Below are 25,844 nucleotides of genomic sequence, written 5' to 3' on the forward strand. Positions count from 1 at the left end.
CACTCTCTACGCAATAGTTGTTATTTATAAAAAGCAAACTTGACGGGAAAATGTGCGGTCCGTCACGCAAGCTCGGACCCAGGCGTACGCACAAAAACGGGTGAAATGAGAAATGGCGACACCGACGGCAGATGGAAGGAACACGTGAAAGTGAAAGTAAAAATGACAACACTACCTCTCATAAATAACATGAAGACTTCTGTTGTGTCGAAGTCTGTTGCCACTATGTTCCCCCTATTTTTCCCTTCAGTGTAGTGTTTTTATGGCGTTTTTATCACGTTATAGGTTTTATTATTTATATATTTAAAGTTTTAATGGAAACTGAGATGTATATGTGTGCATTTCTGTAATGTATCTGTATTGTTCTTAATGGTAAGTCAATTATTTTAACAGTATGAATCATATTATATGTATAATATTTATTTAACTATGTATGCAAACATTACATTTTTAAAACGACCAGTAAAGGGAAAAAAAAAGAAAAAGACAGGCTATATTTTAAAAGAAATACCCTAATAGAAAACTGTCAAATGTATGAAATATGTAATAAATTGTATTATAAAATACATGATATTATGCCTTTTTAGTATAACCAATTAAAATCTTTAATCTTTCTAAATGTAACGTGATGAAAACGCTATAAAAGCACTACACTAAAGGGAAACATAGGGGGAACTGAGTTCGACACAACACTTCACAAAGCAAGTCTTACAATTAACAGCCTACACGAACACCCGTTTGATCGATCAGCAGTGAAACAAAAAAATAAATCAATCGAAAATTCGAATGAACACATATTTGCTAAAAGAAAAGTGAAATATGTTCTGCAATAATATTGGCATGTTGTTCAATTCATCCTCAAAGAATATCGTTAACAGAACGAAATAACGTACAAAACTGATATTCTCGTCAATGTGTCCGTCTGGCGGAGCAGATATAGATGCAATTACATAGACAGATAGATAGATAATTAAGGAGATATATAGTTAGATAGATAGATAAATAAATAGATAGATGTATTAATTGTCCACTGGGGAAAGTTGTTTTCATAGTAAACCATATCTTCATAATCTACGGAATTATGGTATTCATGCATATGCCTTTAGTGTGTTTATTTTTGATAAAACAATGTATGGCGTATGTCTCAACCATTCAGGAAGCAACAAGAAATAACATTTGCGCTGAACAATGTCCCATTTCCACGTCGATTATTACCGACATCTGTAGCTTGTCAGATGCAATTAAATGAATGGAAATAAAATGCCCCATCACAATGCGTAATGCCCACACTGTGCCCTCCAAACAACGTTTTTCTCCTCTTTTCCACCTCGCCAACGATAACTTCTACTTCACATTGAGTGAATTTACGTTTTTTTTATTTCCTCTATGTGTTTGCCATGATTTCGCAATCAATGCATATTAACTTGTGGGCGTTTCACGGACTATTTATGGGCAACTATGGGCGTGTCATGAAGCCGCAAAAGCTGCGCTACATTTAGAATTGATTGTGATTTATTAAGGGAAAAATGCGTAGGATGTGCGTGCGCACGGTTTTATAAATCCGAATATTTCTGTGCGTACGCACGTCCTATGTTTCATCCGTACGCCACTTCTGACGCAAATCCTACGCAAAGTTTTATAAATGAGGCCCCTGGTCTCTGGAGCGGGGTCAGGTGGAGACCTGGGCACTGGGGATCAGGCCTCTGGAGTGGATTCAAATAGAGAGCTGGCCTCTGAAGTGGACTTTGGTGAAGATCTGTGCCCGGTTGCATGAAAGTCCTTAAGCTAAGAAATCCCTTAAATATAAGGTTATGGGTACCCTTAATAAAAAATAGGTTGCAAGAAAAACCCTTAAGGAAACCTTAAGGCTGTCAATAAGTATTTACCCTTAAATGCTAAAGTATTATCTTAGTTATGCTATGCGTTGCTATAAAGTCCTTAAGTCCCATTTTCCCTTAAAAACGTAAGGGACTATAACAGGTCCCTTAACGTCACACGCGATGGCTGATTTTATGGTTATCTAAGAAAATGAAGTACCAACACGCATTTCTAACAATCGAAATAATCCCTTAAAGAAGAGTGATGCGGATTTATTAGGAGAATAGCGGTTTGATCGTCAGTCAATCTAAAGTGCTTCAAGTTTGAATTACTTTAAGGTTTTATACATGCGGCACTTTACAGTCTGTTGTTTGCGATGTTTAATTGTACACAAATCCGGCTTCTGTTGACCTGCGTGCGCTCATTTGTTTACGCTGTGAGATTTTGTAACTATAGCAACCGTTTCTCCGCTGCCGTGTTTTTGCAGAGACTACCGTAAAATACTTTGTATTAACATTTAGGTAAGGGTGACAGTTAAGACCTTTGTTGCAACGCTCTTAGATAAATACCTTACCTCAGGGATTTTTTCTCCCTCAGGGAAACCCTCACTTAAGGAGTTTCATGCAACCGGGCACTGGCCTCTGGAGCTGACTAGGTGATGTCCTCTGCAGACTTGTCAGAGGCAGTCCCATCCAAGGTCTGGCCTCTGGAGCTGAAAAATGTTTTGTATGCTGACTGCTGTCTTTTTCTGTAGTCTTGTCTCTTAGTGCCCTTGACTCATCAGTTGACTTGTCATAAAATGTCTGGGAAGATTCGCTTTTTAAAAAAATGTACAGACATGACTCTTTAGACCTGAACGTTTGCCTGTTGTACTGTACTAAGAAATAAACCCATTGTATCATGCTCAAAAATTATTCCCGAGAAAGGTGTATGCAAGATTGTTGTTTACCCTATGTAAATAATTTTATTTAAGTTTAGTCGCCGTTGTTGTTGTGCAAGAGCTAGATATAATTTTGTATTTAGGATATTTTATTATTAGATATTTCTGTTTTGCGGGAGCACAGCAAATCAATATATGATCCTGCAACCCGCCCGCACTGTGTTGCTTTGGGTCACATAGTAGTCCTGCTTAAGTGCAGTTCCTTAGTCCGTGGCTCTGGAGTGGACTGTGGCAGAAATGTGTAAATTCCCCTTTTCCACCTCATCCTCAGAGGATGGGCTATGGTGCTCATGGCTGACTGTGAGGCTAATGCTAAGGATGTGACTGGCTCTGGGATCACTGTAGAGGACATGACTGCTCTAAGGAAATTGCAATAGTGGTTCCCAACTCCAGTCCTCAGGGCCCCCCCTCCCAGAATCTTTTAGATGTCTCCTTATATAAAACACCTGATTCCACTCATCAGGCTCCTTCCAGGATGTTTGAAACAGTTCCTTAATTAACACACTAACAAGCTGATGAACTGAATCAGGTGTTTTATATATGGAGACATTTAAAACGTTCTGGGAGGGGGGCCCTGAGGACTGGAGTAGGGAACCACTGCAATCGACCAAACTGATTTAGAGATGGATGTAGCATTAACAGACTCCTGAAAGATCCTCCTTCTCCGATCACCCCTAAAATTGATAGCTGGGGATTCTCAGAAGTCAAAATGGGCTTGGCAGGGTTGCAATAGCCAGGATGCAACCCTCTGGGACTGGAGGTAACACAGCTCCTCAGAAGCTGTAGGAGGAGCCAAGACAGGCTTAAATGGTGCTCTATGAAAGACATTGACAAAGACGAAAACTGATCTTGCACCCCCTGACGATGGTACAGGTGCTCCACCAACTTTGAAAATGGCTAATGCATCATTTCGTCCAACTTATGCTGAAGTGGAGGACCATTAAGACCCACAATAAGATAAGTATTGATCACCTCTTCATAACAGGATCGTCTCTTCCGCTCAAGATCCAGGACATAGTCTTGGAGGGATCACTTGCCTTTGGGAGAAAATGGATCGCTGTCAGAAGGAGTCTTCATTATGGCTGGTATCGTTCTGTCAGGAAATATGAATGACAGAACCCTGGTGCAGATTGCTTTTGTGTAACGCAAACTTTATTTGACACAATGGGAAAATAAAGCACAACAAGAGGACTAAACAACATAATATAACTGCTGAATCATTCACATGGTCTTAGCTGGATTTTTCAGAAGAGTAATATTATACTTAACCGGATCGAACCGAAATCGAGTGAGATTGTCCCCACTCCCCCACTGGTCTGCACTTACGGGGGAAGGGGCCATCCCCAAACTTTTCCCACAAAGTTGGAAGCATGAAATTGTCCAAAATGTCTTATGATGAAGCATGAAGAGTTTTTTTTCACTTATATTTGCAATGTAGTGTATGTATCCAAGTATGCCTGCGTCAGGGTGGTTTTCTGGACAGGGTTTATATTAATACAGGATTAGACCTTAGTTATATTAGGACATTTAAGTAGTTTTTGCAAACATTACAAAAACAATGCTTTGTGCATCTTGAGACAACGATGGCACTGATATGTTAAGATAGGTCAGTGCAAGATGTATTCAAACTAAGGCAGCTCAAATACGCATTTTAGTCTAGTACTAGGATAAGCCCTGTCTGGGAAAAAGCCCCTAAAAGATCACACTAGCCAAACGAACTGTACCGTGGGGTCAAACGTAGGAGTTTGTAGTGTGCCGGCTACCATTTATGTGGTGACTTCATATCCAATGTAGCACAGCCTCAAGTGCTTTATTGCTTTTATATAACAGTTGCTTTTACACATTTTATAAATAATGTAACAATTAGACATAACAGTTAAAACAATCATGAAAAAAAGTTTTTGGGGGAAACAATAGCAGTTGAAAAAAAACCCTGAAATGCATCTGCTTTTAGCTTTACATTATCACTCTAAAATATTTTTTTTTTTTTTGGCAGGATGAAGAGGATGAAGTGGGTGATGACAAGGTAAAACACACATCTATATTATTAGTCTCCCGAGAGGTATTTTGTGGCATTCATTTCTATATTTTACACATTTAACCAGGGCCGGAGTGGGACTCATTTTCAGCCCTGGAGTTTTAAGCCTTAGACCCGCCCACTGTAGTTCACGACTGACTACTAAAATAATATAATTAAATCATCCGTAGTATATAAGTCTGCAGTAGTGCACTGTTCTCTGCAGCCTTGCAAATTCATTGTATTTTTCAAATATATCTTTCCAATTTAGTGCAAATACAGCAGCCTAAACAATTATGATTTTTGCCATATTTGTGCAGCCCTGCCATAAGACATTTTAATATTATTTAAGTAAACTTCTGAATTCTATTATTCAAACACTACTGAAAGGGAACAAATGTGTTCCCCTATATTACTATTTCTAAAAAATGTGCACTGTAAAAAATAAATAGTTGGCTCAATGAATTATTTTTTAGTAACTAGTTCCACAGAAATTTTACGTTCACTCAATTTCTGACTCCAAAGTGTTACCTGGATTGTTGTTTTTCAGTTGACCCAAACTTGACTCAAATATAAAAAAGTATGTTTGCTAAACTAGCATTATAGTTCATTCAAGTAAAATGTTTTAATCAGTTGAATCTTTAAAAACTTACAGCAAGACTCTGTCAATTAAAATTTAAATATTTACTCAATGTTTTACGTGTTACTTCAATTCATATTTATTATTTGGAAATTTTTAATAAACTTTTTTTAAATTATTCATCAAATAATTTATGCTGGTGTTGTTAACAAAATAATTAACTTCAGTCACATAAAAACAAAAGCTTTATTCACTTATCGTACAGACTGAACATACAAAATTAAGTCTTCTCTAAATAGAGGGCATAAAACAGTCCAAAAAGCACTCCAAAGTCAGTCAGAAAATCTGCAGGGTCATTTAGGAGAACAACTTCTTCCCCCGTATAAGAGGAGACAGTCTCGCCATGTATCCCTCTGGTCTGTCTCTCCACATCATCACCGCTCTGGTTTGATAAACAGAGGAATATAAATACACACACACACACACACACACACACACACACACACACACACACACACACACACACACACACACACACACACACACATACATACATAAATAATTGTTTAATATAATAAAGACGGTGACGGGCAGTTTTCTCTGACAGGGCTTATAACTGACTAAAATACTGACATATGAGTGCTATTGTTTTGTCTCAAAATGCACGCCAGTATTGTATTTTATAAGGTTTGTTTGTAAAAATGCCCTAATTATAATTAAGACAGTCCTAATCCATCTTAACTAAAATAGCTCCACTTTAACTCGGACACATAACATAACACACCTTTATAAAACGTATATCTTTACAAAAACGTTGAGTATTCGCGTCTTTGCCAATTAATATAGTCTAAAATTAACATTTATTTACAAACACTTACCTGACGTGACCTTGAGGAAACGGCTGATGACTTGTGTCCTTGTGTGAAACTGTAAGTGATTCCGGCTGTTGCGTGCGGATTGATCTCAGATGAAATGACCTGTGATCCAGATCCTTCCGAGTTAAGACATTTTAAATTTAAAACACACGTACAAACATACATACACACGCGAGCGTACGGGGAGCGCGGACACACATGCACACGGGTACACACACGGGTATATTTAGAAGTTTTATTTAAGATTGTTATGATATTGGGACTTTTTCTCCACCCACTCCTTCAGCTTTGAAGTTCAAATTCGCAGGCAACACAGTTATAACAAATGTAAAAGATATGAAACATCACTCAACAGCGGTATCAGTTAAGTGCAATTCTAAAATATGATTTAAAACATAACCCTTTCATTATTCAGTATGAGAAATTAAAATGAATTAAATCACATGTTTAAACGCCACAGAGATATCAAAGCCAGCAGTCGATTTTTGATGGGCTTGCCGAGGCGAGGCTGCGCTGGGCGGGGTGTGAGCGCTTAAGTGTCTGTGATTTTCTGGAGCTCATCTGGAGCTCTTCTCTGCCCGAAAGTGTCCGAACACATTTTTAAATAGACGCTATCTTTATTAACTGACCGCATATTTAAACTTTAAACACATACATTCACGCCTGAACAACGATTGCAATTACATTTTGTGACCAAATAACAGTAACATTATGAGCATTTTGTTGTCAGGAAACATAGCTGTCATAAGCCCACATATTTACCTGATTTGTCTTAATTAGTTCAGTCAACACTAGCCATTCTAATGTTGATTTAAAAATAATCATTCATTTAATGTTTTAAACACAGATTTATCTAGACTTAAAATAATATGTCTTCTCAACTAAGCCCAAACAATAAAATTGGTTTAACTTATATATTTTTGCCCGTCCAACATTTCATTAATTGGATTTTTTACAGTGTGGGTCTTGAGATTACCTGTTGGGTTGATAAAGTTTGGAAACCCCTGATATCATATACAATAGCCTTAACAAGAATTATGAAGTATGCAGTGGAAACAAATGGAAAAAATCTGTTTTATAATTTTTTAGTACTTATTAGATCATGTCTATTGACAAATAACGTAGGCTAAGGTAGGTGTACATTGTGTCAAAAAAAGAAAACATCATTCAACTTACTTTTGAAACTTAGCATTTTTCAAATAAACTGATGAGTTTTGCATCAAATAGATTTTTGTTTCCTATTGCAATAAACAATGAATAATGACTATATAGACCAGGGGTGTCCAGACTTTTTTGTGTGGTGATCTACTTTTAAAATGATAGAGCCGACGAGATCTACCTGCTAAAAACAGTTAATTATTTTTTATAACACTTAAAATGCTTATTAGGACTATACCTCAACATTGAATTTAGGGCTGTTACCATTACTCTATTCTTTTTGAAGAGTTAAAAAAATGGGCAAATGCGCAAATGGGGCTGCTGTGAGTACTGGCAGCCTAGGGACAGCAACCTTCAAACCGGTGGCATGACAACACCGGCCCACGTGACCCAAAAAACAGACCGGCCCACTGGGAATCCTCCCGGTTCTCCCTATGGCCAGTCCAGGCCTGCATTTAACAAAATTATGATACAGCAGGTCATAAGATTTGCTTTAAGGATTGTTTCTTATTGGACTATAACATGTTTGCTTTAAAAATAACTGGGAACATTCTCTTGCTTAAATATTGTAACAAGAAAAACTGATTCAAGCTTCTAAAGGACGCTCACTTTCAGTGATCAGTTTGTTCCTGTGGTCACAGAAAACCAGGGTATTCATGGAAAATCAGGGTATTTTAAAAATAAATTCTGTTATGGATATATGTACGGTATTTTTACTGGGTATGCATTGCTTTTGAAGTGTGGTTCTTAGTCTTGTTCCGGGGGACCATTGCTCTGCACATTTTCTTTATATCGCGTCTTTGCATTGACTTTGTATGTAATCTACTTGCGCAAATCGTTGAACCCGCATCTGGTGTAAACCCACAGTAAGGAGAGAACTACAGAATGTGCAGAGCAGTGGGCCCGCAGGAACAAGATTGAGAACCACTGCTCTAAATTATTTTATTAGCTAGGTATTGCTCATCGTGCAATTTCAAGTCTATAATTTTGTCCTATAAATATTTGTACACCAAGCGTTTCGTTCAAAAATGAAAAACCATTGTGATGTCTATAAATATATAAAAATGTAAGTGAATTATTTGTCAGTGTTTTTGAGTGTTTTCACGATTTTACATGTTAATTCATGTTTGCTTATTTTTTTCATAGATAAAATTATCAGACAAAACTAATAATGGTTGCTATTTACTGTTTCAGGGAGAGGACAACCATCTAGCCTCAGAGGTGAAACTTAATTTATAATTTGTTTGTTCTAGAACGTTGGAGTGTTTTTTTTTTACTTATTATGCTCCCTCATTTCTCTTTATCATCTCGCTGACAACAATCTTTCTTTACTTTTTTTTTCAGTCGTCCTTCATTTTTAATGATTGCATTTCCCCCCCTTTTTTTCTAACTCACTATGCCCTTTCTTTCACTGTGGTTTCCTTTTCCCTTATAGGTGATGTGGGTGCATTTTTCATGTAAAGTTTTTAAATTGATATGTGAGCATGAACTACCAAACCAGTAATAAGTCGCTTGGGTATATTTGTAGAAAAAGCCACATTTAAATAACTTTAAAGATGCAATTTGTATTATCTGCGCGCTAGATGGCGCCAGATCAAATCAATAACAATGGCGTTGTTTAATGATGCTCTGAAGCAGCATGGGATTATGGGATTTGTAGTCTTTAACTCAACCGCTGATGGCCATCAATCAGACGCGAAAGAGAACTCACGTTGACAGATCAGGTAATCAAGTCTTATAAATGTTGCGTTTGATGACATTGTTTATTTCAGTATGTAAGTTAATGTGATGTTCAAAACAAAATTGTTAGTCATAGTATTAGTCCAAAGTCCACAGTATTAGTCCAATTCGATGGTTAACACAGCACAGAATTAAGTTTTCAACTTACAATCTACAATGATTTTTCACATAATGTATTGACAGTACAAATCTTATTGTGAAGTGTCTTAAAATGACCATTTATATTGCTGTACAATACCTATTGATGTGCATATCGTCCGCGGGAAGACGCGCTGATTACAATCTACACACTAATGTTGTGATCAATATAATAGCATACGTTTTTTGAAGGGTTACGAATCAAAACAACTCCCCCATCGCGTAAAACACAAGCAGGATCAGAATCTCGGTCTAGTTAAATGTTGTTGCGAAGCTCTTCTCCATCCAGATGCAACACCAAATTGATCCTCTCTTGTTTTGTTCCAAACTCTTCTTGGTTCGTTTGGTTGGCCCGTACGCTTACGGGAGCTGTCTTTGCTGACAGACGGTAAAGATTAATCCATAGTCCATATGGCAAGCACGTAGCCCGACAGGCGCTATCGCATAGTTCCGCATTTGTCCACGACACTGGCTGCGTCCGAAAACTCAAGGCAGGGACTTGTTGCCTCGCTGCCTCATGAGGAAATGACTTCAGAGGCATGAAGGCAGCTCAGAGAAAGGCTTTTGGACACTCTTCAAAGGCAGCGTGTTTGAAATATAAACAGAGAGCACCTTTGTGATAACTAATCACATATTTGAAAACTACAATACTAATTTCTCGCTAGAAATGCAATTAAAATGTGTAAAAAGTGAAAATATACGTTTATTTACACTAAATTTGTGCTCCAGTCGCTTCCTTGGCCGCCATTTTATTTTTTCGAACTCGAACACTGTTGTCATGTGGTTTTTACGTCAGTAAAGGCGGTGACAAAGGGTCACATGGCATTGACAGGAGACTGCACTGCCCCGTGTCAATGTTTTGAATGGAAATTTTCTCACAATTTACAAGTAGTTGAAAACATTACAGATATTGATAGTAATCAGCTGGACAAAATATTTAACACTGGCCTAGTGGTTTTTACTGCAAATATCTTACAAATTGCACCTTTAATTTTAAATGATTTTTTTGAAATCATCGTATCTGTGCCAAATATTGTCCTATCCCAACAAACAAAACATTTACCCTATACAGCTGGTTTTGTGGTCCAGGGTCACATATGTACATTTGTAAAGATCCTGTTCTATTTTAATATCTATAGACAACTATAAATAAGTCATTCAAACACTCTTAAGAATAAAGGTGCTTAAAAGGTTCTTCAGAGCATTGCCATAAAATAAATTTTTTTTTGTTCCAGAAAGAACCTTTTTAACAATAGCTTTTTATGAAACAGGAATGTTAACAATGTTAAAGGGATAGTTCGGCCAAAAACGATATTAAACCCATGATTTACTCACCCCCAAGCTGTCCGAGTTGCATATGTCCATCGTTTTTCAGACAAACACATTTTCGGATATTTTAGAAAATATTTTAGATATTTCTGTTCGTTAAATGTTATGTTACGGGGTCCAGGAATAGTCCACGACCTTCAAGTCCAAAAAAGTGCGTCCATCCTTCACAAATTAAATCCAAACAGCTCCAGGATGATAAACAAAGGTCTTCTGTGGGTAATCCGTGCGGTGTTTTTGTAGAAATATCCATATTTAAAATGTTATTAACTTTATAAACTAGCTTCCGGTAGCGCCGCCATCTTAGACTCAGGAGAGAGGATTAGCGTAGTGTACGCACTTTTCTTAGTGACGTATGACAAATTCGGAGGGCGGGGGCACCGAGCAGCAGCAGAGAAACTCTGTACGCTGCGTAAGCTCTCATCCTGAATGCGCATCACTCCAAAATGGCGGCGCTACCGGAAGCTAGTTTATAAAGTTAATAACATTTTAAATATGGATATTTCTACAAAAACACCGCACGGACCACCCACAGAAGACCTTTGTTTATCATCCTGGAGCCGTTTGGATTTAATTTGTGAAGGATGGACGCACATTTTTGGACTTTAAGGTCGTGGACTATTCCTGGACCCCGTAACATAAAAATTAATTAAAAGAAATATCTAAAATATTTTCTAAAATATCCGAAAATGTGTTTGTCTGAAAAACGATGGACATATGCAACTCGGACAGCTTGGGGGTGAGTAAATCATGGGTTTAATATCGTTTTTGGCCGAACTATCCCTTTAATGGTTCTTCATGGAACTATTTAGCAAAAAGGGTTCTTCTATGACTTAATGAAGCACTTTTATTTTTTAAAAGTGAAGACACTTTCTGAAGCATGTTAACACTGACACTTAAGTTTTTCCTTTGTTGCCGTACACTTCTTGCTTGAACAATAGCATTTATTTTGGCAGCAGTGCCTGTTTCTGTGACTAATGACAGAAGTCATTGGTCACTATAAAAAAATTAAAACAACCAAAACGGTTGGGATTGTCCCTTTTTGGCCCAACAACCCAACATTTTTTAAGGCTCAAACTTTTTTCGACCAGGGACCCCTTACCGAGGAGAAAAAAGGACCCCTTTAAAATTCTAATAGTTACTAAGCAAATTCTTACCTTAAAGCATGTTTTTACACTTAGTTCATAGTAATAAACAAAACACATTCTCTCCTGAATCAAGTTAATTCAACTTGTGTGTTTTTAAGAAGGTTGTTTTGTTCAAATTACATTTAGACCCAAGAGTTTGAAATTAAATATGAAATTAATAGCTTTCATAAAATTAGTAGTAGCAAGACTGACATGGTTTCTAAAAGGTAGCATGTTGTAAATATACCCTTCTTAATAATACAACACAATTATATAATTTATAACAAATTATTTCACAGGCCCTCTGGCTAAGCATTAAGGACAACCAGTGGTTCCCGGACACCACTTTGAAAACTTTTGGTACATTTGCGAAGCTGTTACAGGCATACTAGCAGATTACTCATACTAACAACAAATGAAATGAAAATCGAATTTTTATGATGGACAAAATTATTTAGCGCCTTTAAATTTAAGATCTTAAAAATGTTTAACCTCAATTTTTCTCTGTCCACCTATTTTTTTTATAGTCTGAAGAAGATTTGATGTCTGAGGTAACTTGGCTTTAAAGACCGTAATCAGTAAAAGCTGGTTGTTGTACCCACTTAAAAATGAAGGTGATAAAAATGGTTCTTTGTAGTGATGCCACAAAGAACATTTCAGTCACAGCTTGTTAACTCTTTTCCCCGCCTTTGACGAGCTATTAGACATGGGTATCGTTTTGGTGTAATGGGTATACTGGTGCCAAATTAAAGCAATAAGCCCCAAGAAGCAGTGGGTTACCAGTGCATTTTATAACAGCTAAGGGGCGTTGTTAAAACCCCCTTGGCTGTTATAGGGTGCACTGTGACCCCGGTGCTTTGCGTGGGCTTATTGCTTTTATAAAACGGTTACTTCATATGCATAGCAGGATTTCATAAAATAAAACACAAATAAGTTGTAATGTAGTACAAATATTACTCTTCCGCCAAATAAAGTAGTTCCTCAGAATCAAGTGTGTCTGAAACAGCGCAGTTCCCAACCAACACAGACGCAGCAAAGACACAATGAAAATATGATTTAAGACTGTGGTGTTTATTTTTATAAATCAACATTCATCTAATTTATATATTAACATTTATATCCCGCTGTTGTATATAACTGTTGAAGTGATGATTAAATATGCTTGGAAGCATGCTTAAACTGGGTGGCAACTTAATAAAAGAGTTTATTTTATTGCTTTCAGAAAAATGATCTTCTTTAAATAAACATAAAATATATCAAATGAAAGAACAGACCCTCCGCTTTTAAAAGTTTCTTCCTACCTTCATTTGTTCTCTTATCACCTCTCAAATTTTCAGGTAAAAGCGGAGATAATAAAATTTTTGTGAATAACTTTTCTAAGAGATCAGATTCAGAGCCTGATCAAAACGTAGTTTCACGCTATTTTTAGTGTTGAGTGAATACGTCCATGTTTAAGTTGGGTAAGATCGCCACCCAGTGGATAACGGAAATATGAATTTAAGGTAGTTCTCTTCAGGAAACGTTTTCTCCTTATTGACGAGATGACTCAACAATATTTATTGACATTTATCTGGATATCGCTATTAATTGTGCAAACGTAGACAAATTAAAAATATGATTAAAGTTTATTTTCATAAATCAGTACGCAGCAACAGTGGCGCAGTGATACTTATGTAATGCGGTCTGAACCGTGGGGTTACCGGGGTATTTTATCACGGCTTAGAACGCGTTTCAACCAATCAGAATGAAGAACCAGAACGAGACGTTTTATAACGATACTTTTAAAATGCTACCGGTGCCTTAACGTTACCTAAACCGATACTTTGAAAATAGAGTAACAAAAAGACGGTAGATGAAAGTTCAGCATAAAACACAATGAAAATTCTTCTATGTTTGTGATTGTGTCATGATTTGTTTATTAATAATTTTTTTTATTAATGATCATCTTTTAAGCCCTGCATTCTTGATTTTTTTCTTTGAGATTTTTGATGTGTGAATTAAATGAAATCTTTTCAACACTCCACTTTAAGGTCAGTAAAATGTTTTGTGATTGGTTGTTACTAATCTGGTCATTGATAGGTTAAATCATACATGGCTGCTGCTCACAAAAAGATAAAAAGCGAGTTCCAATCGAAAGTGATCATTCCTATACCCTATTCCCTTCGAAGATCAGAACTCTTGATGTATAAACTTTAGAGAAAGTTGAGGAATTGTGTCTAATAGTGTGGGTAATTAATATATACTTGACGAATAGAGCAATAAAATAGTATTTTTTCTTTATTGGGATCAACTGTTTATGCGACATCCCCTTCGCGAAGTGCCATTTGGAATTCACCCCAAATATTTTTGTTATCTGCCTGTGAAACGATCCATGCTTTGCCGCTTTCTGCATGTCTCCGATTAATGAACTTGACACTTGTGACTGCCGCGTCTCATCTCAAAGGCCCATAAAAGCCATAGTACTAATAAAAACATCAGTAAAGTAATATGTTTAGCAATTCCTCTGAAGAAAGGTTTCCATATTAGCAAAATAAGCTGCCGTCAGAGCAATTGCGGAATTCACGTGCTCCTCTGAGGATCTCATTTTCCAAATTGTTCTTTTAAGTCAGAAAATAAAAATAACACGGACACTTAAGTTCTTACAAAGATGTGTTGGATTTGTATTATTAGGGATGTGCAGGTAAGGACTTTTTTCACTTTTTAAAATTATTAAACACAGCGCATATTTTAAACGAAAATATCTTTCGCAAAGAAGTTCAAAATCTGTAGTAGGCTACATTTGATCTTTATCTTATAAAATTTTGATCTATACTACATTTAGGGCCCTATTTGAACGATCTAAGCGCATTGTCTAAAGCGCACAGCACAGCCCAACGTGTAAATGGGCGTGTCCGAATCCACTTTTGCTAATTTAACGACGTGAAAAATGGTTTGTGCGCCGAGCGCATGGTCGAAAAGGGTTGGTCCTATTGTAATGGGAGTATTTTGGACGTAATGTTCAATAAACCAATGAGAGTCTCAGCTCTCATCACCTTTAAAAGCCTGTTGCGCTGGCGCTATGTCTAATCCCTATTTAGATGACGGACTTTGTAAACTGAAAAACTAAGCGGAGGAAGAAGATCCCCAGTTTAAGATTAATGTTAAAAAAATTGTGTTGTTTTTCACTTGTATTGAAATTGTTAATTTTTTTATTAAAACCTTTAAAACCTTTGTAATAAGCAAACCCGCGTTGTCCTCCCGTTTAGGTGCATATTACTAATGCGCTCTTTAAATAACATAAAACATATTGCGCCATTGACTTTAGACCAGGTTTTTGTTGGTCAATGCCGTAGTCCATTTTAGTTGCCTCAAAATAGGAAAGCGCCAACAATGCGCCTGAACACACCTCGTTTTTCAGACCAGAACGCCCATGGGCGCAAAAGGGGGCGCAAATGCATTTGCTATTTAAACAACGCGGCGCTAAACGTGAAAATTAGGGTGGAAACTAGCGAAAGACACTTGCGTCGCGCATTGCGCTGCATTGCGCCGGGTGTAAGATAGAGCCCTTAAACTTACGTCACATCTGACGTGTGCAAAGTTTTATGAGTTTTTAAATATGTTTAGGCTGTCAAAGATGTGATTAATTTTCGGAAAATAATAAAAACGGAGCAAAAACAATAGGGCTTTGCACCCACGGTGCATTCATGCCTGCTCCTCTGTGCTCAGGCCCTAATAAATGAAAGACATAATTTTCCATTACCACGAATGCTTAGTATTTTTTCATTACAATTTTTTTTTAAAAACAGAACAACAATAAATGAGTAAAATGACTCGCTTATATTAAATGGAACGTTTAACCAAAATGAATAGACCGAAAACATTTTACCCGCCCTATAACATAAATAAATCTAAAGATCCTTAGATTTTTCAAAACAAATGCTTGGTTTGCGTTTATTAATAAATATAAAACTACAACAATTGGAAACATGAACAAACTCACCTAAGTTAAGCGAAGAAACATAACTTTTATTATGAACTTCATCATATGTATTATTAAAGCTTTCTGACTTTCACATTCATGTGAATTTTGTAAGTCAGGAAATTATATACACCATATGAGTGCAGTATAATTTAAGTAGCTATCATGTGCGGTGCTTGTGAGATTATGCTTTTTGCATCACAGCAAAATATTTTAGTCGACCATTGAGGCATTTAATCTGTGTTCTGATTCGGCCCGGTAGGTACCGGCCATAAAGGGTTTCGGTACCCAACCCTACGAGTTATCTTGTCAATTAAGAGAAAATGCTTCCCCCTGTCAATAACAAGTTTTACGGCAATCCATATTTCCGCTATTATCCACTAGGCGGGTTAGGGCTCTTACCCATCTTATAAAACACTGACGCATCCACGGATCCAAAAACAGTAAATGCTCTGTGCATGTTTTAATCATCGCTCTGAATCTGATCATAAACAAAAATCCTTTAGAATACCAAAGTATTCAAAATCTTTGTATTTTTGAAGAAACCTACCCATATTTGAGGGGTGATAATAAGAGAATAAATGACGATAGGATTAAACAGGTTTTTATTTCAAAGCAGGGGGTCTGTTCATTCATCTGATATATTGTTAAAAATATATGTTTATATAACATTTTCTGGAAGGCATTAAACTTTTGTGAAAATCATAAAAAATGCTGCCTCCGGCAACTTTAAAAAAATGCTGGCGGGGAAAGAGTTAAAGGAGCCATTGCTTTATTACATACATATACAAATAGCCTTTTGTGCTACAGAAATGCTCTGCATAGTCTTTATGGAAACATACAACACGAAAATAATTTTTAGGAGCCTTTATTTTTAAGAGTGTAAACACTAAAAATGCCTGGGTTACTTTTAAACCATGTTGGGTGAGTGCTGGACAAAACACACAGCTGGGTTAAAAAAGACTTGTTTTAACCCAGCTGCTGGGTTATTATAGCCCATGGTTGCATAACAACAACCCACCATTGGGTCATTTTTAACCCAGCAGGTGTTCTGTCCAATATTTACCCATTATGAGTTGAAAACAACCCAGTCATTTTAGAGTGAACCAAATTTATGTATTAACGTAAATTTGGCATTTGGTATCTTAAAACATAACCCCTTACGCCTATAATTTCTCAACTGCCATCCTTTCCTGTTAACCTCCTGTTTCTCCCTATTTCTCTCCATAGTCCTGTAGCTGCCTCCTTCCTGTATCTGTTCTTCAGATGCATGCATCTCTCTTTTAACTTTTAACTCCTGTTCTTTTTTCATCTGACATACTGTCTGTTCTCCTCTCTAGGACGAAGAAGAGCTCCAAAAGCTTGAGGTAGTTTAATACGCTTGCTCTTTCATTTTAGTTTGTCCCTCTTGCTCTTTTTTTTTCTCCCTCTGTTTGGTGAAATATTTTCTTTCCAGGAGATATAAAACTTTTTTCTTGTAATGTCTTTGGCAGAGAATGTAGTCTAATACTTATGATTCATATCAAAATATATTAAACAAAACTAAATCATTATCACGTTTAGGATTTTATAATTAAGGATATATACTGAGAGAGTTGTAAAGGCAAACATTTGCACTCCTTTTTGTGTTGTTAAGATTAGGTAAACGTCTTGGCCTATGAGGTAACTTGGTTTTGATGTGCAGTGTATTTTCAAGCTCTCTAGATATGTAATCGGCAAAGGCTTGTGTTTGTAGATTATATATATTTTCCATATATTTTTAAGTTGTAAGTCATAAATTATTGGAATCACTTTTTCAATTACATAAAATAGTCAGAGATTTTCTGTAGGCAGATACAATTGGTTAAAACAATGGGAATTATAGAATAGGCTTCTTTAAAAAAATACAAGTAGGGTAGACCAAATAAATAGTATGTAATTTAATTTACACATACATTTTTAATGCAATAGACAATATATTTGGTATGTCTCATAGTTGTTCATATGATCTACAATTTAGAGACACTCAATATAAAATGTATGTATGTATGCTAGAACAAATTTTTTTTATGAATACCCAATGAGATTATGTTGTACAGAGATAACATTATTCTTTAAAGAACAGGACTGGAAAATGTTGTGGACATTTGCTAAAAGCAACATTATTTTGTGTATTTGGTATAATACAATGTGTTCGCCTGGTTTATGGTTAAAAAACACATTATTTTCCACATACCGTACATTATTGTTGCGCTATAAATCCCTTCCTTCCTCAAACGCTTTGAATTTGTACAGAGCTCATGGTTCTGAAAAGCGCAGTATGATCCGATTGGCCAGCTGATCTGTACGTTGTGATTGGCCTGAATACCGGAAATGGGATGCTCCTCACCATGTTTTAAAGATTAGCTCACACTGCAATGCATCTTTACTACCTTATCAATATGAGCCAAATCTAATCTAGTAAATGCAGAGGACCAAATTCATTGATCAACCTAAATATTGTCTTAAATATTAAAACCATGTCTGCATTTGTGATCGTACAAACAACAAGCGCAACTCTGCACTGCTCAAAACTTGCGTTTGAATCATGGTTTAGTAGTCTGTAGTAAATTCTTTATATATGAAAACATACAGTAGACGCTTGCAGGCTGTGAGTCAGAAGTGGGAGGAATTATTATAATGACCGTTGTGTTCAAGTCAACCGGTCCAGGAAGTAAACACAGGAAGTTGCCTACAATCCATGTATTTGTTGTAGTCCAAGAAAGAGATTTACATTGGAAATGACAAGTCGCGTCATTGTTTACTTTGGGATTTGTACCTTTTGCATATTGCTAACATGTAGTAATCCACACTTACACACCAAAGGAAATGTAAAATCGTAAATTGGATAATTGGGGCTCTTTAAAACAGGCCACATGTTAAAGCATACTATTGCAAACTAGTGAAAAAGCTCACAAACACTACATCAACATATTCAGTGTTAATTTGTGGGCCACAATTAATTGCAGTAAACTAGGCAGACGTGACCGTATTGACTCTTGTTTTTGCCTTTACCCTTCACCTTCTCTGTTTCTGTACTTTTTCCCATTCCAGTCATTTCACACCTCACTTACCGGAGAAGAAGTCCTGGAAGTAGTTTCATTTGGCTATGATTTTCAGCATGTTTCTTTTGTAAAAACATATGTACGCACATACACCGCTTTTAGCTGGACGTAGCATAACTTTCTTTTTCCTTAGTAGCTGTTGCTGTGAATCAAATACGTGGGCTGATTTTCACACATATTTCTTTTTTATATTTAAATCCCTTCACCTCAGGACGAGGAGGAAGAGCAGGGCTCTGAGGTACTTTAGCACAAGCTTGTTTTTTTTTAGCATGTTGTGATCATTTAAGACCAGAAATTAGCAGTTCTTTCCACTCAAAAAGCATCCGTTGTATTCTAACTCCTTGTTGACTAACTAGTTGCATTTTTTATATTTGTCCTAATTGCTTGGGTTGTTTTCTTACTGTAAAAGTGGTAAAAGCTGCTTAAAATACTCTAACAACATACTAATTAAGTTTAGCCCATAGTTGGGTAAATATTGGACACAAACAACTGTTGGGTTATAAATAAACCTATGTTTGTTTTTTGTTACCCAACTATTGATTGAAACAACCCAGCATATGATTATTTATAACCCGTTGGTTTTGTCCAATTTTTACACAACCATGTGTTAAACTTACCCAGAACTTTTTAGATTGAAGAGATAGCGCACCTAAATCATCTGTACTATACAACAAATATTACAGAAACTGCAAATGTCATTGCTCAAGAAAAAAATTCTATGACAGCCCTCGACTCTGTAAACAGCAAAAGATTTGCTAATAATCTGACTGTGTTAAAAGACCCAATCGCGGACTAGGTTGAGGGGAAAAAAAACCCACAATAGGAAAACGGTACTAGAAATAAAACAGACTAGACCTGGACTGACTTGGCATCACAAACAAAACTGAAACAAGACTTGACAGGAACATGGATAACATCTCTTTCTTGCTGATAAAATACATGCCAAAAATTATTACTGTATGTAATGCTCAAGTTGCTTTAATGTGTTTTATGCATATTTTAAAATTTGGCAAACACAATGGGGCGGTTTCCCGCACAGGGATTAGACTAGTCCTAGACTAAAATAAATGTAAGAGCTGTCCAAATTGAAAACAACTTGCACTGACATTATCTTAAAATACATCTGTGCCCTTTGTTTTGCTTCAAAATGCACACAAGTAATGTTTTTAGACATGTTTGTTTGTTAAAACTAGTTATATTTCCTAATTAAATCAATATCTAGTCCTGGCTTAAGCTAATCCCTGTCTGGGAAACCACCCCTTTGAGTAATTCATTTACTGTAATAAAAAGTGTTTGCGTTGCTCTGGAGTAAACCATGAAATACACAGTTTTGAAAACTATAGCTTCTTAAACTTCACATTCTTACGTTTAATGTTAGGTGTCTTTAACTTCTATGAACTTACATAAAAATGTGATATGATTGTGTATGTTCAAGTTGTTACATTGTACTTGTATATGTTTAAAGCATATGCATGTCATTAACTCTTGACCCGGAACCTGTTCTAAACAGTATGCATATACACAATGAGTACAATGTATTAAATGCTTTTTCCTATACAAGTACATGCAGTTAAAGACTTCTAATATAAAATGGGACCTATATTTTACAATTATTGAATAATGTTCAATAGTTTGTTTAGTTTTATAATTCAGTACTATTTATTATTTTAACTACTGCCATGCCTATACAGTACAAACCACAATGTGTGCATGAACACTAGAACGAGAGACAGATGATGTACTTTGTTGACTTGTTATAAAATAGCTAAAGTTATACGTTTAATCTATGCAAGAAGTAAACACTTTACACAAAGAATTTAAAGCACACTATTTATATATTTTATTGTAAACTGTGTGGTTGGTGTTATCTACAGGAGGCTGAAGACTAATTTCCTTAAGACATGAATATTGGAGCTGAATCTTCCTACACAGGTAATACATGTTATCGATAAAGTAAAGTGTGAGTGCATGCTTCTGGGGGAGTAGGGAGGGGGGACAATCACGCTGGGGCATGGTTTGGTTTGGATAATTTGAGTGCACCCTCAAGAGTTAACCAGCTGCTCACATAGTGGCGGTTTCCCTTCTATTTAAGCAATATCGATATTGCTTTTGTACAACAGTTCGACGGCACACGTTTGAAAAACGAAAACTAGAAAACAACAACGGATTTATTTTAAAAGCGTCTTTGTTTGAGAACTACTTCTTCCGCCACAGATTTAAGGGCGGCCAGAATGACAGGTAACACTTTCGGCTGCTTTGAATCTCATAACAACTCAATGGACGGAAAAGCCGTTTTTTTATATTACCGTTTCTTGGTCACAAAGTGTAGTTTTAAGATTAGTTCAGTCGAGAATGTATATGTATTATATTTAAATCTGCAGTCGATTAGTAAAGATAGCGCCTGTTTAAACGTTTGCTTAGTGAGATTCGGTACGAATGAGAACCAAAGCATGAGCGGACATCAGTGTTCACTCGCCCCGCTGACCACCGCCCTCTCTGGGCTACATCTCTTACAGGGATTCCCTGGCTCTCATATTAGCCTTGTTTGTTTTTGATGGTCAAAATGAGATCAAATCACCAGTATTTGGTGTCATGATCAAACTATTACTTGTTTTTTATTCATATTTAATGTCTTTTGTGTTGTTATTGTTTTGGCACGAGGTAAAAGTTAATAAAACTACATGTATAACGTTACTATTGCTTTCCCATTTCATCTTAACGTGATACGAGCACTCGATTATTATTATTAAACTTTGTTCTTGTCAGTACTATATAAAACGTTTTTTTGTCAGAGAGATGTTTTTGCATGCTGCTTATAAATATAGCAGTGGCGATATCTCATAACATGTTTTAATAGTCACGTCACGATAAAGTAAATGATCAACGTCCACATTTAAAAGCTGCGGTGCTTACCTGCAGTTCCACGGTGTTCCAGTTCTGGAGATATTGCTCCAGAAAAAAGTAGTTTACATTCCTCTTTCCAAGTGTTAGTCATCCACACGATGTGACAAGACATAACTTCCATTAAGTTTAACGTAACATCCAAGAGCGCTGATCTTTAATGGAATAATAACTTCCGATTGGGATTCACACACTGATTTACGAGCTAGTGAACTAATGAGACACACGGAGAGTGATTCAAAACAGCGCATTTGTGTGTGTCCGTGTGTGGGCAGTTTTTCCATTCAGAGATGAGCCTGTTTAAAGGACCTCCATTCACTAGGTGGCGGAATGATACGAAAGGTGAAGCGGTTACTGTGCCGTTATCAGTAGAATTTAGCACGCCTCTAAGCCAATCAGATTCGAGAACCAGGAAGAACTGTTGTATAAAATAAAATATAATATAATATAATATAAACAGTTTCATCTGAAACCCTGTGTTGCTGCTGTTATGGGCCTGAAACCAAAGTTAACTTCTGGTATGTGCTTGTTAACCAGTTTGTCTAGTGACTAAATTGACCCCTGGAACAATTTCCTTGTGGAAAATAAAATGTTTGGGTTTCCAAAAGACGAATGGAGATGGTGAGCTTGGGTCAACAATTTTACTTCTGGTCAGTGTAGTAGTTGTTATGCGTTAGATTTGATAACGAAAGAAGATAATTTACTTGTCATTTATTTTGCTTGTTGTCAGAAATATCTACACTAAAATGACTCTGTTGTTATTGATTCTATGTGGAAGTCCACCAGAAGTTAAGTTTGGTTCCAGAAGCCGTTTGTTGTTGCTGCTGAAGCTTTCTATATCATATCATATGATATAATTTTATATAATTTTTAAAGTGCTTCAAAAAGATTATTGTATAGCTCAAATTGTCTTTAAATTTTTCCTGCCAGTGTTTTTTTATTTTAAAGTTGCCAGCCAGCACCAGCATTTCTTTAATTTTCACAAGAGTTTAATGCCTTCCAGAAAATTTTCTTTAAATGTGACCCGCTCTGGCGAAATGAGTCGGAAGTCGCAACGTTCCGTTTTAAGATACGAGTCGATAATGTGGAAAAACAATGAAATTATAAAAAAAAAAAATTAGTTAACTTCAAAGAACAGACATTAAAAAAATTATCTCCCAAAGTTTCGTAGTCCAAATAATTGAGTAAAAGTGTTTAAATGACTATTAAACAGTTTTACTAAATTCGTTGGAAATTGCTTTTCTCAAATCCTCTCGTCACCTCCGAGCATTTCCCGGGTATCCCCTGAAACGTCACTATCTCTGCAAATATGGTGTTACACGTTGTTTTAGAGCCAATCAGAAATCTTCATAAACGCTGATCATTTGTCAATGGGAAACCCCGGGGCACGCGATTGGTCCAGCCATCCTCCTGTCATACTCACAGCAATCTCCTCTCCTATTTAACTACTTTTTGAATTGTTTACACTGTTATTGTCAACTAGCCTACAAAGATATGATTGCATAGGCAAGCATTATTGTTTTCTTTTTGCTTGTCTCTCTGCCTCTCTCAATTTCTCACACGTGCACGCACACATTTTGGTTTCCATGTTTTGTGGGGACATTCCATAGACGTAATGTTCTATTCCCTTCCCCTAACTCAAACCCCAACCATCACAGAAACCTTTCTGTTACTTCACATTTTCAATAAACATCATTCTGTTTGATTTATAAGCTTGTTTCCTGGTTTACTCTTATAGCATTTATATTAATGGCCTTGGTCAAATTAAGCTGTAAAATAAATAGTTTATCCCTTAAAAAATGCAATGGATTTTGAAAGATAGCTACAAAAAACGAGCAAAAAACTTTAAAGGCGTTTTTCTCAGGTTTTCAGTTGGAAAAAGAGGACAGACAACCTTAATTCAAAAGTCTTTATCTTTAAAACCATTCAAGGTATGACTTTTACTCCTCTTTTCATTGATACCAAAAAAAATCTAAATTTTGAAATTTGGGTCACTGTGACTCATTTTGCTGGATCAAATATATAAACATGCATATATAAAATTAAAGAACAGACTTTCTGCTTAAAAAAAGTGTTTCATCCAATTTTCAGTTGTTCTCTTTTTATTACCTCTCAAATATGAGTAGGTTTCTTTAAAAATATCAAATGTTGAGCAAAAAAAATAGATAATAATTTTTTTTGTAAAGGTTTTTTTAGAGATCCGATTCAAAAAGATAATCAAAACATACACAGTTTTTTTTTTACAGTTTTTGGATCTGTGAATGCTTTAGTGTTTTATAAGTTGGGTGAGAGCACCACCTAGTGGATAATTGCAGAAATATAGAATTCCATAAAAACTTGTCATTGGCAGGGAAGCATTTTCTCTTCATTGATGAGATAACTAGTCAATGGCGAGGAAAGAGTAAACCAAGAACCACTGATGTATGTAAATGACTGGATTGCGCTTAGAACGCTAACATAACAGCGTGAAGTGAAGCCGTCGCTGAGTTCGAGCCGCCATCTTGGTATGCCCAACCATCTGAGGGCGTCATTGACTTACATTTAAAATCATTATCTAAATTCACCCGTTTTTTTTTCAGCGTATCAGTCACACAAGATTACATTTTAGGATATTTGTACGTAAATGAATTACTTCTGATGTTATTTGCAATGTTTATGTTAAAATTGGGCAGGATAAGATAATTCTGTTGTAATTTGAGTGAGCATTTCAGCAGTAAGGAAGACACTTTAACCACTGATAAGACCAATATTTATGAATTTTTGAACGCATTCACCCTGTATACACTTTCTCTGCTCTTTGTATTTCAGCATGAAGTACAGTAACATGCCACCTGCCCTGGAGCTGTCTGCCAAAAACTCCCACAAACACCCTTATCAGAGCATTGCTCAGGCCAAATGTGACACCGCTGCACTGAAGAACATGCACTCAGGACAAACTAGGCGCCAACTGTAGAAAAACTTTACCTTATCCCACTAATTACATTGATGAGGTCGCAAAATGCCTTTTGCTTTATTGTTCACAAACATTTATTGCTGCTTTACAAATGAAAAAAGGGAATGTTTTTTATTATTGTACATATAGATCATAGTTTGTGACTCACATGTTGAGAATGTTCTGTAGACTCGTATGTCTCAAAATAGGTCTCATATATGCCAAACCAATACTTGCAAATACTTCTTTGAGTGTCTTACATTGTGAAGTACACTTCCGATCAAAATTTTGGACACACTTTGATTTTTTAATGTGATTTGATCAGAATATTTTGGTTTAGGATGTTTAAATGCATGCCGTTGGGTCAATATAAACCGCCTATGAATTTCTTCACAAAACTAAAACTGTAATTTGTTCATATTTTTATATGACATAAATACAAGTTCCTCAAAATTGTTTGAAAAGCATCCCACTGTGCACCTCATGAAGTTGACAGGGAATCGTAGCTTTACTTTAGACAAAGGTTTTCTACTTTATTAAAATGAAATCCTAACTGCCTAGTTTAATATGCATATTTCATAGTTTTGACAAATTCAGTATTATTGACTTCAATGTTTAAAAAGTTCTAATGATAAGTATGTGTATCCAAATCTTTGACTGGTGGTGTAAATATTTTTTATTAGGCAAAATTAAACTGCCAAGTAACTGCTAAATGTGGTAGTGGCTAAAATATATAGAATTATACTATAGTGAGGTTAAAACACTGTAAAAGTTAAAATCCCCCCATGCTTACAGTCTATTATGTCAGAATATTTTTGTCTGATTATGTGATGTCAGCACCTTGTAGTCAAGTTAGCACTTTGTATGTAGAAAGAGCTAAATGACTGGAAATGCCTTTTTTGCCATTAAAACATTTAAAAGCCCTGTCTATTCTATTATGTATTTGTCAATACACTCTCTGTATTTAAAAGATAGCTTTCAACAAAGGTGGTGGTGGTGGTGCCACTTCAAATGTGCAGTAGATTGAGGGCGCACTCACATTATCCAAACCAAACCAAACCATGCCCCAGCGCGAATGTCACCCCTCCCTACTTCCCCCATGTGCACGCACTCACACTGTACTTTTATCGATCCGAGTCCGGGCGCGCTTTCGTCATTAAGATGCGATTGTTTTGAAAAAAGCAGGAAGTAAAGCTCTCACTGAACACTGGAACCCACCGTAATGATAGGTCTGTGTTTTTTTATTCGGAG

General features: G+C 36.2%; 1 protein-coding gene across 17 annotated transcripts in view; it reads left to right on the plus strand.

Moving 5' to 3' along the window:
* Positions 1-25,521, plus strand: part of sh3bgr (SH3 domain binding glutamate-rich protein) — a 53,800-nt gene extending 28,279 nt beyond the window's left edge. For 3 of the 17 annotated variants that reach the window (XM_055195583.2, XM_055195591.2, XM_055195592.2), the window contains 6 exons: positions 4,755-4,784; positions 8,583-8,609; positions 17,018-17,044; positions 18,972-18,998; positions 20,635-20,692; positions 24,470-25,521. In XM_055195583.2, the coding sequence (XP_055051558.1) occupies positions 4,755-4,784; positions 8,583-8,609; positions 17,018-17,044; positions 18,972-18,998; positions 20,635-20,649 (126 nt within the window). In that variant the 3' untranslated portion in view covers positions 20,650-20,692; positions 24,470-25,521. The remainder of the gene's footprint in view (positions 1-4,754; positions 4,785-8,582; positions 8,610-17,017; positions 17,045-18,971; positions 18,999-20,634; positions 20,693-24,469) is intronic. The other 14 variants (XM_055195584.2, XM_055195593.2, XM_073863124.1 and 11 more) reach the window with 9 other exon arrangements.
* Positions 25,522-25,844: the final 323 nt, after the last annotated feature.

The sequence above is a fragment of the Misgurnus anguillicaudatus genome, chromosome 24, assembly GCF_027580225.2.
Source record: "Misgurnus anguillicaudatus chromosome 24, ASM2758022v2, whole genome shotgun sequence".
Classification (NCBI taxonomy): domain Eukaryota; kingdom Metazoa; phylum Chordata; class Actinopteri; order Cypriniformes; family Cobitidae; genus Misgurnus; species Misgurnus anguillicaudatus.